Source organism: Fundulus heteroclitus, chromosome 17 (assembly GCF_011125445.2).
Source record: "Fundulus heteroclitus isolate FHET01 chromosome 17, MU-UCD_Fhet_4.1, whole genome shotgun sequence".
Taxonomy (NCBI): Eukaryota; Metazoa; Chordata; class Actinopteri; order Cyprinodontiformes; family Fundulidae; genus Fundulus; species Fundulus heteroclitus.
In genome coordinates, this window is record NC_046377.1 from 19,607,628 (window position 1) to 19,622,822 (window position 15,195).

The window sequence follows — 15,195 nt, forward strand, 5'->3', positions numbered from 1 at the left end:
CAGACTTGGAAGAAAGAAATTGGTGACTTATGACTCCCCAAGGCTCTGAGTTTTGTCCTAGTGGGGACTGGCATGATGTGGGTCAGCCCATTTTTGTGTGGGAGCACGTAATGAGCACAAACACCCATCTGATATAATAAATCATCTGCAGCATAGTCACTGCATAAGCCCTTTTGTCCTCCTTACTCCAGATCTAATCCATCATGGTATTATCTACTCATTAAATCATTTATTAATTTAGTAGTACGATGCTTAATTTGTGAAGATAATTGTTGGTATCGTTATTGGTTGCGGCCGTGTTCATCTCCATCACCTAATATTTCCTGAAAGCAATCAATTATTTGGAAAGCAATTAATCCGGCCTTTATAAATACACATGTGTGTGTATATATTCAATATATTCAAATATGCATTATGGTGAGGCTTGTATGTCAGATTTTTAAATAAAGACATTTAAGCAGCTATTAAACTTTCATTAAATTAATGCCACATTTCATTATTAGATGTATTGTTTTTGATCAGACGTAATATTGTAATCTTAAATGTTGTGTATTCATTAGCTGTGTCATCAGTCTGTATGTAATACATTTACATAATGTGTTTTACTTAGTAAACTGAGTTTTTATTTTAGCAGGACAGAGACAGACTTTTCTGATTCAATGATTGTATTTATTTATATTTCTACCTCTGGGAACTCCTTCAAGACTGTTGGAAAACCATCTCAGGTGACCTCCGCATGGAGCGGAAAGAGAGAATGCCAAGAGTGCAGAGCGGTAATCAAAGCAAAGGGGACCTATTTTGAAGAATCTAAAATATTAAAGACGTTTTTGAGTTATTTCACAATTCTTTTGCTGCATAAATCAATATACTTTTGCTTCACAGCTCTACGTTACAATGTATCAGCAATGTAGAAAGAAATAAAAATTAAGAAAAACCACAGTGTAGCAAACTGGAGGCCTGTTTATATATATATATATATATATATATAATATCCATATATATATATATATATATATCTATATATATATATATATAGATAGAATATGATATATATATAGATAGGATATAGCTATTCTATATATATATATATATATATATATATATATATATATATATGTATATGTATATATATATATGTGTATATATATATATATATATATTATATATATGTATATGTATATATATATATATATATATATATGTGTATATATGTATATGTGTATATATGTATGTATATATGTATGTATATATGTATATATATGTATATATATGTATATATGTGTGTATATATGTATATGTGTATATATGTATATGTGTATATATATGTATATATGTATATATATATATATATATATATATATATGTATGTATATATATATATATGTATATATATATGTATATATATATATATGTATATATATATATGTATATATATGTATATGTATGTATATATGTATATATATGTATATATGTATATATATGTATATGTATGTATATATGTATATATATATGTATATATATGTATATATATGTATATGTATGTATATATGTATATATATATGTATATATATGTACTTAGATATCTCTCTATATCTAGATATAGATATCTCTATATATAGCTCATCTAGCTAATTATCTATATATATATATATATATATATATATATATATATATATACGTATATATATGTATATATACGTATATATACATATACGTATATATACATATAAAGCAGAGATGTCTTTGCTGGGCAGAAAACATCCTTATCGCTCATTAGGAGTCAACCTTAAGGTGATGGGGATATAAATATGTATCATTGCTGTGCATCTACTGCTCTTTTAGCTGAATTTACAGTAACAAATAAACTTTGCGGCTGTGTGGAGAGATGTTTGAGGACGTTGGGTCAGACAGTGGATGGGAGGACATAAAGACATCAACCCAGTGAAGGAAAAACCCTGAACACACACTGGTTTGAAGGAGGATTACGCTCCATTAAGTCTCCATATGTGCTTCGTGTTGCTTCTGTCTTGTCTGAGATAAGCTCAGTTGGATTGTTCCTTCAGAACCACTTTTCTGGCACTCGATGAAGCTCTTACCAAACGTCAGACAGAAATCTGAGTCGCCTTAATGAGGTTCAATTCCCAGCAGATCAATACGAACGACCCCTTCAAAGGCAATCAGAAACGGGTACATTATACAGATGGTTGATGTGCGTTTCTAATGCCACGGCTCAGCAAATGTATTCATACCTGTTGAACGTTTTACTTTTTTTTTTCACTTTGACTCATTTCAGCAATTTATTTGGGATTTTATGATATAGAAACGCCTATTAAAAGGAAACATGTTTGATCTTTTTTAAATAATAAACTATTCAGGATTCAGCCTCCCTGTGTAAACCCACCATATATGGTTTTACACCAGTTTTAAACATCCGTGCACTGAGATTTTTGCCCAGTCTTTGCTTAATTTCTCACATTCTGCCACTTAAGTTGTTGATTTTTGCAGCTCCTCCAGAGCTTTGGTCTGGAGGAGCATCATTAATGCCCTTCTTTGGTCATTTTATGTTCACCAGATGGATAAGATGGCACTCAGTGAGCTATTCAAAGCTTGTAATGTGTTTTTTTTTTTGTGTTAGTTTTGCACAAGAGCTCTATTAACACTAATATCAATAGGTTGCATAGCAGAGTCGAGGTTGCAGTTTTTACACTTTTTACTCCTTTTTACACACAGGGTGTATAAGTCTGTCGCTAAAGGAGCTGCTCAGCTCCTCTACAGTCTGGTGCACACCATCGCACTGCCTCCCCCACACCCTCTTTGGCTTAGACCGCAACACACATAATGCATTTTTTTTCCTACAAATGTGGAACAAATTTGTTTAAATTGGCTTTTTAACAGTTTTTTATTGTCAAGAAGCCCTGCTTCAAAAAAATAGTTGTCCAAACATAAACAGACTTTTTTTTTTTTACTTATTTTTTTTTAACGACTTAAACAATTGGAGGAAAATCAGGGGGAAAAAAGGGGATTCCAATATTGTTGCTGCATGGAGGTGCCATTTGCTCTACCACAGCCTAAATTCCCACTCCCTCTTTTTTCCCCCCTCTATGACAAGCTGGATTTGAGAAAACTCTCCTCCTCCTTCCCAATCCATCACATCCGGGTTAGCTGTGTTGGTTGGAGCTTGATGCTGCATTCAGGTGCCCAACGTAAACGTGTGCTTTTGAAATTTTCAGCTACAATAATGTCTCTATATATTGATCACATAAAACACATCATAAAAAAGATTCTGTAATGTGACTTTTTTTTGCATCAAAAGAGATATAGATAAATAGACTAATATTGAAGGTTAGTTTAAATTTGCAGACCTTTTGCGCATCCCTTTTGCAGCAGTTTTATTTTAAGTGTAAAACAAATCCTTTAAAGCAATAGGACATCAAAGCTCGTAAAAACAAAACAAAACAAAACAAAGAAATCGAGGTTAACTTCCAAGATTTTTCCATTGGTGGGTCGTGATGGTATCATCTTCGAGCTTTCAGGTTGACCGTGAACGCACCCCAAGTTGGGCAGCTCTCAGTTATTCAAAAGGCAGACTGATGATCCAGCTGCTGAACGCTGACATGGAGACAACTGCGCCTTTCCGCTGAAACAGGACGCATTCCAGCGTGGACCGTGGCGCCGTGGGGGGGACACACACGCAGCGGCTGGAAAACTTTCCCTTACTTTCCCTTGCACGGCTGCGCTCATGCGAACTAGCCATGTCCAAGAGCCTGAAGCAGAGGAAGAACCACTGGAGCAACAAAGTCCATGAGAGTATCCTCTGCAGGAATGAGGAGGGGGAGCTGGGGCTGGAGCTGAAGGGCGGCGCGGAGCGCGGACAGTTCCCGGTCATCGGCCAACTTCTGCCGGCCAGAGCCGTGTGCCACAGCGGCAAAGTGCTCCAGGAGGACCTGCTGCTGGAAGTCAACGACACGCCGGTGGCCGGGCTGACCACCAGGGATGTCCACGCTGTGGTCAAACACAGCAAAGACCCCGTGCGGCTCAAGTGTGTCAAACAAGGTGAGGGATTACTTTTTATTTTCTTTATGTTTAATTTTCCGGCTTTTGCGTCAACTTTGGGGTCTTTTCCTGTCCTGACAGCGCTTCTATTGTCCCACCCAAAAAAAAAAAAAAAACTGTTACTCCTGCAGACTTTTTCTTTTCTTTCATCCTTTGGGTCATTTTGTTTCACCGCACCGGAGGGATTTCCTCCGCGCAGCCGCCCGCCTGAAGCCTCTTTTGCACGTTTGTTGTCGCGTTTTAGCGCCGAGGGGCGATATTCTGCGGTTTGGCTTTAAGGGGGTGTGTTGGAGCTGCTGGAAAGCCCAGATTACCGGAGCGCGCATAAATCACAGAGGAATGTAAATAAATAAGCGCCGCCAACTCGTACGTGGCGTGACGTGGGCTGCGTCACACGCTGTTTACACAAATAAGACAAATTGTTAGAATGTAACCCTCTTCGGGCGTTTCCGTGCTTTTTTTTTTTTTTTTTTTTTTTGCTTTTCGTTTCTGGGGCCGCGTTGATTCAAGGGACGTCAAGTTTGGCCAAGAGTTAATTAAACATTCTCATCCTTGTTTTCTGAAGTGTTTATTAAGCATTTTAATTTGAAAAAAAGATCAACATGTCTTCCTTCTGAGACACTTTTTAACTTTAGTTTTACTTTTGCACATTGATTTTTTTTCTTTCATTTTTCTTTTTTTTTAATTCCTTCATATCAAATGTTATTGTCCTCCATTTTTGTAAATATATTTCTCTTCTATATTTTGGTTAAATACACCAACTAGTAATGTTGGAAAGTATTGCCATTACAATATCAGTTAAGGTAAATCCTCATTTTCCTGGTGACTCTTTATCACTTTTGTTTTGGTGAATATTATAACACTATTAACATCACACATACTAATATAGCAATATTTTTTTTGTGATATGGATTAAACAAGGCATCAGAAACATCCCTTGGAGATTTTGGTACGTATTAACATGATGGCGACACCGATGCTGCGGATATATAAGGATAACATTAGTGATACGACTCAAAACCACACGCTTAGACAACTTAGAATTAGACTTAGACAACTTTATTGTCATTTTATATTTACAGAGTGCATACAGAATGAAATTTCGTTGCATACAGCTTTCGACAGTGTAATCAGATTGCAGTTGGAATAAGACATTACAATATAAAGTGCAGCATTGATCAGATGTAACAATGCAGGAGAAAAACAGTGTGCAGAAGAATGTTCAGTTTATGTGCAAAAATAATAATGCAAAAAGGAATTCGTATGGAAAAGTATGGTGCAGTGCAAAAATGCAGTAAATGTTGGGTTATGTACTATTTAAATGGATAATAAAATTGTGGCAACGTTGGTAGTGCCAAATAAGGATGCAAATGTGATGCTAAAGGAGCTCTTGGATTGAGATCTGGTGAAATGGCCACTGGAGTACGTGGAACTCATTGTGACCTTCAGTAAAGCAGTCTGAGGTGATTTGAGCCTTTTTGTGTGTAATTTTACTTTAAGTAGCCATCAGAAGATGGGCACACTGTAGTAAACAGATGGGTCCAACTTCAACAGATGTTCAGCATCAATTATTGGGTGGGCTGTGTTGTTTCAAAGGTATATAGTCACGTCATATGCTTATAAAAAATAAAATAAAAACATGATAAAATAAAGTTATAAACATCAATCCTCCATTCTCATAATGTTTTGAGGGTCCTTTTTTTGTGGATAAAAATAGCCCCAGCACTGGGCGTGATGAACAGATATGAACAGACGTTGCACACAGTATCGCAGAACTATAATAATGTCGGCTTGCTTATTTAATAAAACCGTATTAAATAATGGCAGCCCGAGCCTGACCCTCCGCAATGCCGCAATGAAGCAGCGGCTCGTCGTTGATTGAAGACCAACGATATACAAGAACATTAAGAGCCTCACATCAGAACATTTACTCATATAGGTCAACTCTGCGGTCACATCTGAGCCTCGGCAGGTTTAGCATCCGCTTCAGTGAACAGATTTATGCTTTTTTTTTTTTCCCAACTGGATCTTGGACCATTTGGCATTGTTTCGCTGGGTGATGTTAATAGCCGTTAGCTGCTTCCTTGTATTATCCCTTACTTGCGCATGGTTCAGTAGGTACTTCCGTTTTTATTATAAGTAAACAAAAAAGGCTTTATTTACTTTATTTACAACAAATTGAGCAAAAACAAAGCGTAAAACACCAAAATAATAACTAATATACCGTCAGGACGTGATAATTGTTCACAAAAACTTTATATGCAACCAGAGTGAGCTACTGACGTATAAATAATAATAAAAATAATAACGTGGCTATGCACCTTTAAAATTGGCACTAAGGGGGCCAAAGTGGTCCCAGGAAATACCCCCCATAATGTTCTACCACCAGCAGCCTGAACTGTGGACTCAAGGGAAGATGGATTCATGCTTTCATGTTGCTTTGGCGGAAGACTTGTTGGATCAGTTTTTCTCATCTTTTTTTTTTTTTTGTCCACTTTTGGTGAGCCTGTGTGAATAGTCGACTTCTTGTTCCCAGTCCCAGTAGATTTTTAGTTTTCTGAATTTCTCAGCCCACCTGTTACCAACAACCATGTCAAAAGCCACTTAAATCTGACGCTCATTTTGAGCTCTTGCAAATGTTATCAACCCCAAAACTATATTCTTATTTGTATGAACCTTTTTTTTTTTTTAACAACAATCTGAAAATATCAATGTGTACCTAAAAGTAACTTCAGTACAATGGTGTAAATCAATAAAAGCTAAGTTTAATTACGGCATCTCTTATCCATGCTGATTTACTAAAAGGAATTGCAAAATGCTAATATTTAAACTCTCAGATATTACTGCAGTAATAAGTTCTCGTATTTATTTGTCAGAACAATTTTTTTTTTCATATTAAAGCAATTTTTTGTTTCATGGATTAATTGTTTTTCACCATTTTCCTACCAATTAATAGCTGTACCCGGTGTACCTAAGTTAATAGTAGTCAGGGAAATGAGAGTTTAAAAGTATGTGTCATCTGCTTAAATGTCTTCTTCCAGCCCCCCCCCCCTACAAAATAAATATAAATGATCAACAGCAAATAAAATTAACACATTCCTAAAATGTTAATGAGTTTGGACCAAAATAAGTATTTTTTTCCCCATCACATTAAAACACTCATCCTTATCATATATGGATAATGATGCCATGGGAGTACAAAACCTACATTTCCAGCGGAGAGATTGATGTATGGAAGGGTTGTGATTTTATCTCTTTATTACCTTCTCAGCTTCCCGTGTCAATACCGGTTTTAGCTCAGAGGAGCGCCACAAATCCACTTTAAGCGGACGAACGTGCTGCAAGCATGCCCCTAGATGTAAACGCTTAATTTTTACCCTCGACACAAACTTAAAGTAGGAAGGGGAAAAAAGGGCCGATAGAAAGAATAGGTGCTTTAGTGGAAAAAAAAAAGTAATGCTTTCCTCTAAGCTGGAAGGCTAATGGCTGTGGTCCAATAAATTCAACATTCAGTCTTATTACAAGCAGCGATGAAGGACAATGTTCATTCTCAGCCCATTGCTGTTAAATTTGTAGTCAGAGGACGGAGTTTAGGTGCAGACTGTAAATCCCACTGCTGCTCCGGGTGACTCGACCTTGTTTGCCTACATTAGCATTCGTTGGGAAAATAATCAGTCAAAATCTCAATGACTCTGTAGCTGAAATGATACAACAGAAAAGGAGTTTTTTTTCCCCTAAATGCATTCAGAGCACTCAACTAAAATTACTACAAATGACAGCCAATAGTGTCACCAGGCTTCGGCTGCTCAGTCAGCTCAAATGTCCTGTTTTTTTTTTTTTTTTTCATAATCTCTCATTTGTGCTTACCTTTTTATAAGAGAGCCATTACTGTTGTGCATACAGCTATTCTCAGCCTGCTGCGCTGTCCCCTTGTGGCAACCTTAGGCGAGAATCTGGCTACTTCTGTTTCACTGTCAAACATTTGTTCATTCGTCTTCAAAGGCAATGGATCGACTAACTGCTGTCAGAATCTTAATTTTATCTCAGAAACTGCTAAATATTAGTTTTTTTTCATTTATATTTTTGGTGAGATAAGGCATTTAGCGGTTGTGCAAAAACCCACAATTCAATTTGTGCAGCGCTGGGTGCTATAAATTAGATTTCGGAGGGATGTTGTTTGAAAATTACAGGAAATCTGTATCACCAACATTATGGCGGCGCCACAGAAGATGAAAAGCATCATAAAGCACGACGGGATCCCAGAAGTCCCCTTGACTTTAGCACATATTCGTTTTTCAGTCGGTTTTGCCCAGGTACGTCCTCACTGATCTCTGGTTGTCCACAAGCTCCCGCACTGAAAAACACAGTGCAGGTCATGTAAATGTAGCTTTTCTGGCATTATCTCCAAACCTGGACACGAGGCTAAGCTGTCACGTCACGGACGCTCCTCCTGCCTTTGATCTCAGCTGCTGATGATACTTTCATTGTGTGCCGGAGCCAGGAGGATCTGTGGGATCTCATTTTGGGGCGAAAAATCTTTCAAAGCCCTATAAGAGGCTTTGGATCAAAGTGTCAGCGTGTGTGTGTGTGTGTGTGTGTGTGTGTGTGTGTGTTTAGCATCACAACATAGGTTCATTTGAAAAGCAGCCAAAGCCTATATAAAATTAATGTTGTTTTTATGTTGTTGTTTTTTTTTGCCCATGGGAGTTGCATGTTCCAACGGCTGTAGAAGTGAGTGATATTCTCCTGCATCTCTACTCTTGTTTACTCCTTAGGTGGTTTTATAGATTTTTATCTGATAGATATTTACATTCAGTAAATATTATATAGGGGAAAAAAAAGAGTTGTAACTTTATTGCCGCTAGTGCAAGTGTATGTTTTTCTTGTCTCAACCAAGATGTAGTGACTCTTTTTTTTTTTTTTTTTACGGCTTACAAGATGTGCGAGAAGACTTTTAGCCCGTTTACACTACCCTTTTTTAACCGAGCTGAGACCAGTCCGAGCTCGGTAACTGAGATAACTATCGAGTGTAAACAGTAAGCAGACTGAACTGAACCGAGCCAGACACAACCGGACCGCGCTAAAGGCAGCCCAGTTCCAGGTGTGAGCTCGGCCTGTTTTTTTTCTGGCCCTGTTATCTGATAACGAATAGCGCATGTGCAGACCGCGTCATCTCCTTACAGTCATCTGACATTTCAAACATTCATAAAAATACTAGCTTCCCTACCGTGACACACGATTTCCAGTGATGATTCTGCTTAGCAGTGTGATGAACCTGTCTGTCGTTGTTTCCTGCATCTCTAAATCCTTATTAGACGTTCGTTTGTCTTATCCACTTCCCAAAAGCCGACTCTGTCAAGTAAATCCACCAAAAGTTGCCGTCTTCGCCTGACTCTCCGCAAACAACGTCGTTTCACCAAGCTTAATAGCCTGAATGTTGTGGCGCTGCCATTTTGATTTGCTTGATTTCTTCCTTCAATCCCAGAGAGCAGTAGTACCGTAGATCGTCACTAGGAGACCTGAGTGAAGTTGGCCCCCCCACCCTCTTCAAATCAGACAAAATTGGTGCCAAACGTTTGTGCTACGTTTGTGCTGGTTTGTGCAGCAAAAATGTTCGTTTGTGCCGCTATCATTTTAAAGATATAAACAAATGTTTTTAGAGGTAATCAAAGATCAACCAGCCCCCCGACCTTCTTCAAATCAAATGAAATTGGTGTCAATCAACAAACGAAAACTTTTGCTGCACAAACCTGCACAAACCAGCACAAACGTAGCACAAACGTTTAACACCAATTTTGATTTGATGAAGGTGTGTGTGTGTGTGTGGGGGGGGGGGGGCTGGTTGACCTTTTGACCTCTACCTTTTCATTAATATCTTCAAAACCAAAGCAGCACAAATGAAAATGTTTGCTGCACAAACCAGCACAAACGGAGTCGAGTTGATTGACACCAATTTTGTCTGATTTGAAGAGGGGGGGGGGGGGGGGGGGGCTGGTTGACCTTTGATGACCTCTAAAAACATTTGTTTATATCTTTAAAATGATGGCAGCACAAACGAAAATTTTTGCTGCACAAACGTTTGGCACCAATTTTTCTGATTTGAAGAGGGTGGGGGGGCCAACTTCACTCAGGTCACTAGGAGGCGAGGAGCAACCAAGGAACAGAGATAGCGTACTGTGTAAACGGTCGTCAGAACGAGGCTCGGCTTGGTTAACTGATCCAAGCTCGGACCGAGCTCGGCATGAATCAGTTTAACAAGGCTAGTGTAAATGGGGCTTTAGTGTCTTTGTTCTGATGCTGTGTTACTCTATAGCCCCTTTCACACTTAGATCGCAGTAATTTGGTGAGACCACATTCCCGGGTCGAGCAAGAACTGGCACCTTGCACACATGCAAATTATCCCATCCGCTCTTTTCACACTTAACCCGTCAACAGTGAATGTACCTAATATCACCTGCAGGTGGCGGTAATGCAAGGGATGTAGCTTTAACTGATCAAGTCAACTTCTGAATAAGAATTTCAGTCAGAAATGACCGCTCTAATATGGCTTTAATAATGGCTCCTGTTCTTCGACGTTGCATGGGGTCAACAGTAAGGACACTATCCTTGGTAGGAAAGGAGCTTTGGACTGCTGCGATGATTCTGGACAGCGTTTAAATCCGACGGCGTTACGTGACGTAAACGCACATGGATGATGCGAGTCAAATTCTCGCGCCTACAGACTTCCGAAAATGAACTACATGATGCACGCTCTATCTATTCTCTCCGTACATTTTGGTTGATTTTCCGTGAAGGGCTATGCTTAAACATCACGAAGGATTGTGGGAATCCATATGTTCCTTAGAGCCGGTAATGGACGTGACGAGTTTTCTATGCTAACTTAGCCACGAGAGGAAGCATACAGGCTCCGTTTCCTACTTCCTTCCTTACTGACTGTACTATTCGGACAGCACTTATCACAGTGACCGCTGATGCACTTCCACTTTGGCTAAAGTGTCCTTACCACTGAGCTATATAATACACTGGAGTGCTAATCACCCGCTGTTTGAACGAGTCGCTTTGAAGCCACCAGCCGCCATATTGGTACTCCCTATTTTCCCCCAGTAACTAGGGAATATGTGCGCTACAGCATCGAATAACGATGATTTTCTCATGTTCAGGGGGGGCTTAAAACTTTTAAAATGTCAAATGCTATATACTTTTATGTTATGTTCTAAAACTATCAAGTACTGAGAAAGTCATGTGCTGAAATATTTTGCATTTTATTCCTTTAAATATATATATTTAACATTTATAAATATATAAATAACAATATACAAAAACATATATTTACATATGTGTATACATATACACATACTTAGCAAGAGTAGCAAGATGGCGGCCAGTGACTTCAGTTTTTTGGCAAAATCAGCACTCCAATGTATTATATAGCTCAGTGGTCCTTACCCAGTAGAGGTATTCGGATGGAGCCTTTGCCTGTCAGCTGATTAGCCACATAAACCGTAGTAATTGACTAGACCCCTTTAACCAACACATGGACATAGGCAATTTAAGAAATTAAGCTGGAGCATTTTAGTCTGTTTTTTTTTTTACTTCTGAAAAGTGCTATTTAAATACTTTACAAACCTACTTCTTTAGCTTCTTCTATCTATTTCAAAACAGGTTTAATTAATGGTGGTTACAATCTATTGGGTCCAGTCCCCATAAAGCAGCATCTTTTTGACTTTAGTCAAAGTTAAAGTACCTTTTATCTGTCTGCCTTGGAAGAGACTGCAGATTGCACTCATCTGTAACTTCACATAGATGAATAAATAAATAAAACAATTCATTTAAAAGCTATTCAATAGAAACAATTCATGAGCAGTACCAGTATGTTGCTTTGCTAAATTTCCATATTCCCACGGGATTAAAACTCAACTCATGAATTTTAAATAGAGATTTGTGGATCGTTTTTCCTGCTATTTTTGAGTCTCCTGTAAAGTAGCCAATCACTGACCAGCTTTCATACATGGTTGATTTGCAAACATCTGCTTGGCCTGCTTGAAAAATACATCAAGCTCTTGTTCTAGCGCTTTGCTGCTTTACCGACATATTAAACACTGTTGCTTTCTCTCTTTAATATGTTGCCCAGGGTGCCGACTTTAATTTGTCTTCCCTGAAATTAAAAATACGAGCCTTTCTCCTCATCTGAAACAAATGCAAGCGGAGTATTTTAAAATTCTTGCCCATTATTATGCTTACATTGTTTATTGCTCTTTGGGGTGGCGATTAGATTAGTTTGCAATCAAGACATAATTAGCATCTATGAAAAATCAATAAATGGCTGTGTAAGAGAACAAATGAGGTGCAAATACACAGCCAGAGACTTTTGACAAATGCTGCTCAGAGCCAAGCATCAAGAATATAGGCATGGATGTTGCGAGCGCATCGTGTGGCCACAGTGGATTTGATGTCATTAAAGAATAATGATGCACATTTTCACAGTGTGTCTCCCCGAGTCTCTGTTCCTAATGTAGCAAGCAATAGTTTACGACGGCGCTAACAGAAACTGTCACATCGAGAGTCAAAAATCTGAATTAACTTGACTGGCCTGTCATGGAAGAAAGAGGCTCCGCCAGACATCGAGAAAATGGTCCAACAAAACCCCTTTTTTTTTTTTTCTTTTTTTTTTTTTTTTTTATGGTCCACTAACTAGCAGAAGGAGTGTCCTGAAGACATCATTATGAGACAAAGAAATCTGATGGGCTAATCCAAATACTGTTCTGGTTTTAAAGCATTCTTCCACAAAAAGGTCATGTTTATTTTAATCTGTACAAGATTATAAAAAAATATATATACATTCTCAGTAATATTTGGTTAGTTTTCTTTCTTAGCAAGTTGTGGATGAATTATTGCTTTTGTTGCAACCAACAAGGTTCCTAATGAATACTGATTGTATATTTGTCCACTCTCCTTATCAGTTACTTTACTGGGGTTCAATAAAAGTCAACACTTTTTTTAAAATGTTTAGGTTGTGGATATTATAAAAACATCATATTAGTTGCTTTAGCCTTTTTAAAAATTACTTTTGATGATTTTGGATTGTTGCGCTCAACTGTGCCCATGCGTTTACCACCCAGCTGTTGATTTAAGGAAACCTTTACGAGTTTGGAGGTAAACGGCCTTCGTTACTCCGAGCACATTGTGCAATTATGCACCAACATGATTGGCAGGGCAACCACCCCTCAGCATGATGCTGCCACTACCATCGTCAACAGCTGGTTCAGTGGTCTTAGATCTGATGGCCTCGCCTTGTCTCCTCCAAATAGTTTCCTTGTCTTTGTACTCAATCTTGGTCTCATTGGATCATAAAGCTTTTCTCCAGAAGGCATTTGGCTTTCTGAATCTCACCTTCCTCATGTATGAACCCTGCTATAAAACTGGACCGTAACAGAAAACCAAACACTTTTAAATAAGCTTAAAGATCACTGATAAGAACAAGGATTAAATATATAGCAAAATTTTAATTAGCTAGATCAGAGATCATGAACTTTTTGAAACTGAAAGCTACTTTAATGCCATTGCATAGGAAACGCTACCTGTACTGACCTTTCAACTAGAAAAGTTAACGTTCACCTTAACTTAATGTAAAATAAACACATTTTTCATCTTTTTTAAAATATGTATTGTCATTTTTTTTAATTATATAAATGCAAATGTGAATAAACAGGAAGAGTAACGTAATAAAATAACGTTTTACATGTAACTCACACGTTGGTGACCCCTGAGCTAGATGATGGCTACAAAAGCATCTGATTCGCTGATGAAGAAAAATCTACAGATAAAAAATGTTCCTTGTAAAAAAAAAAAAATATTTGGGCTTCCTTATTGTATATCCATACCACCCTGAAAAAGCCCAAATCAAAAAACCCTTTAAAAGCCTAAGCTGAATATTGATCTAAATGAAATTAGTGGATATAAACTTGTGGCCAGAACAGCAGAGTTTGTTAAACATGCAAGATATTCGCTGTAAATGACACCAGCCCCTGGCATACTTAGACATTCCTCCTTGTTTTCTTAAATCAGTCTCTCAATAATCTGATCTTTTAAAGAAAATCCATCATAATCGACTTAGATTGAAAATAAACCCTATTTGCGTTAATGTTTCAACACAGTCACTTCACCGTTATGATCATAAGAGGCATAAACCACTGATATAATTAAATTTTCCTTGTGAGTCTGTAAAAAAAAAAACGTAAAAGGAAGTATTTTATAGGCATGACAAATCTCTTCAGTCTTATCCTTGAGTGCTCTGCTTGAAATGGGAAGAAAAAAATCACTGCTTCTCAGTAATTAAAAAAAAAAGGCAGCCACTAAAACATCAAGCTAAATTAGTTTTTATTCCATGCAAAATATCTCTTTCTCCATCTCCTCCAGCCACAGCCACACAGTTAAATTCCCCGGCTGTTTATTTCAGCTGCTGTCAGGGATCCGTGCAGCCAGCCATAGAGGCTGTCACTGCACCTTGGAGCAGGACTACACGGAGACGCTCTCACTGCTGCTGCTCTGAGAACCCATGCTCTGATTGAGGCTTCGCACTTAGAGGTGTCGGGGTGCAGCAGGTAAGAGCAGACGTTTCCAGGTTGGCCGAAGGCGAGCGCCGTGCGTGCCGGATGCACGCAGAGCGTTTGGCTGGGATCGGTGGCAAGTCATTACCGCTGCCTGAGCACAGGGAGCCAGGAGTGGCAGCACCTCCTGAGTTTTAAAAGGCTGCTTCCAGAAAACTGTGCGACTCAAATGACAGCTTCCCTGGTCAGGCAGCGAGTGCAGCAGTTAGGCTCTCAGTGAAATATCTTAGGAAGGAAATATTGGCTTCAAAGCAGATTACAGGGGAATTGTTCAAAAAAAGGAAGAACACGATCAGGTTGAACAATCCTAGGTGGCGTTCCCACTATTCTAACATGACACAAGGGTTAAATTGAATTTTAAAAAAATAGTTCCATCACTGTGTGTTCGAAATGTATTCACCCCCTTAAGGCTTATAACATTTTGTCACATCTAAGCAAAAAAATCTGTTCTAATATTTTTGCACTAGTTTCTAATCCATCTATCTTTCCGTATATTCTGAACTGGTTTCCTGTTGCTGCTTAAAAAAGGCATTCC

At 38.2% G+C, this 15,195-nt stretch overlaps 1 protein-coding gene across 4 annotated transcripts in view; it reads left to right on the forward strand.

Annotated features, from left to right (window-relative positions):
• The first annotated feature begins 3,544 nt into the window (after nucleotides 1-3,544).
• The window catches only part of magi2a (membrane associated guanylate kinase, WW and PDZ domain containing 2a), a 311,230-nt gene continuing 299,579 nt past the window's right edge, over nucleotides 3,545-15,195 (forward strand). For 2 of the 4 annotated variants that reach the window (XM_036149357.1, XM_036149356.1), the window contains exon 1: nucleotides 3,545-4,053. In XM_036149357.1, the coding sequence (XP_036005250.1) occupies nucleotides 3,753-4,053 (301 nt within the window). In that variant the 5' untranslated portion in view covers nucleotides 3,545-3,752. The remainder of the gene's footprint in view (nucleotides 4,054-15,195) is intronic. The other 2 variants (XM_036149359.1, XM_036149358.1) reach the window with 2 other exon arrangements.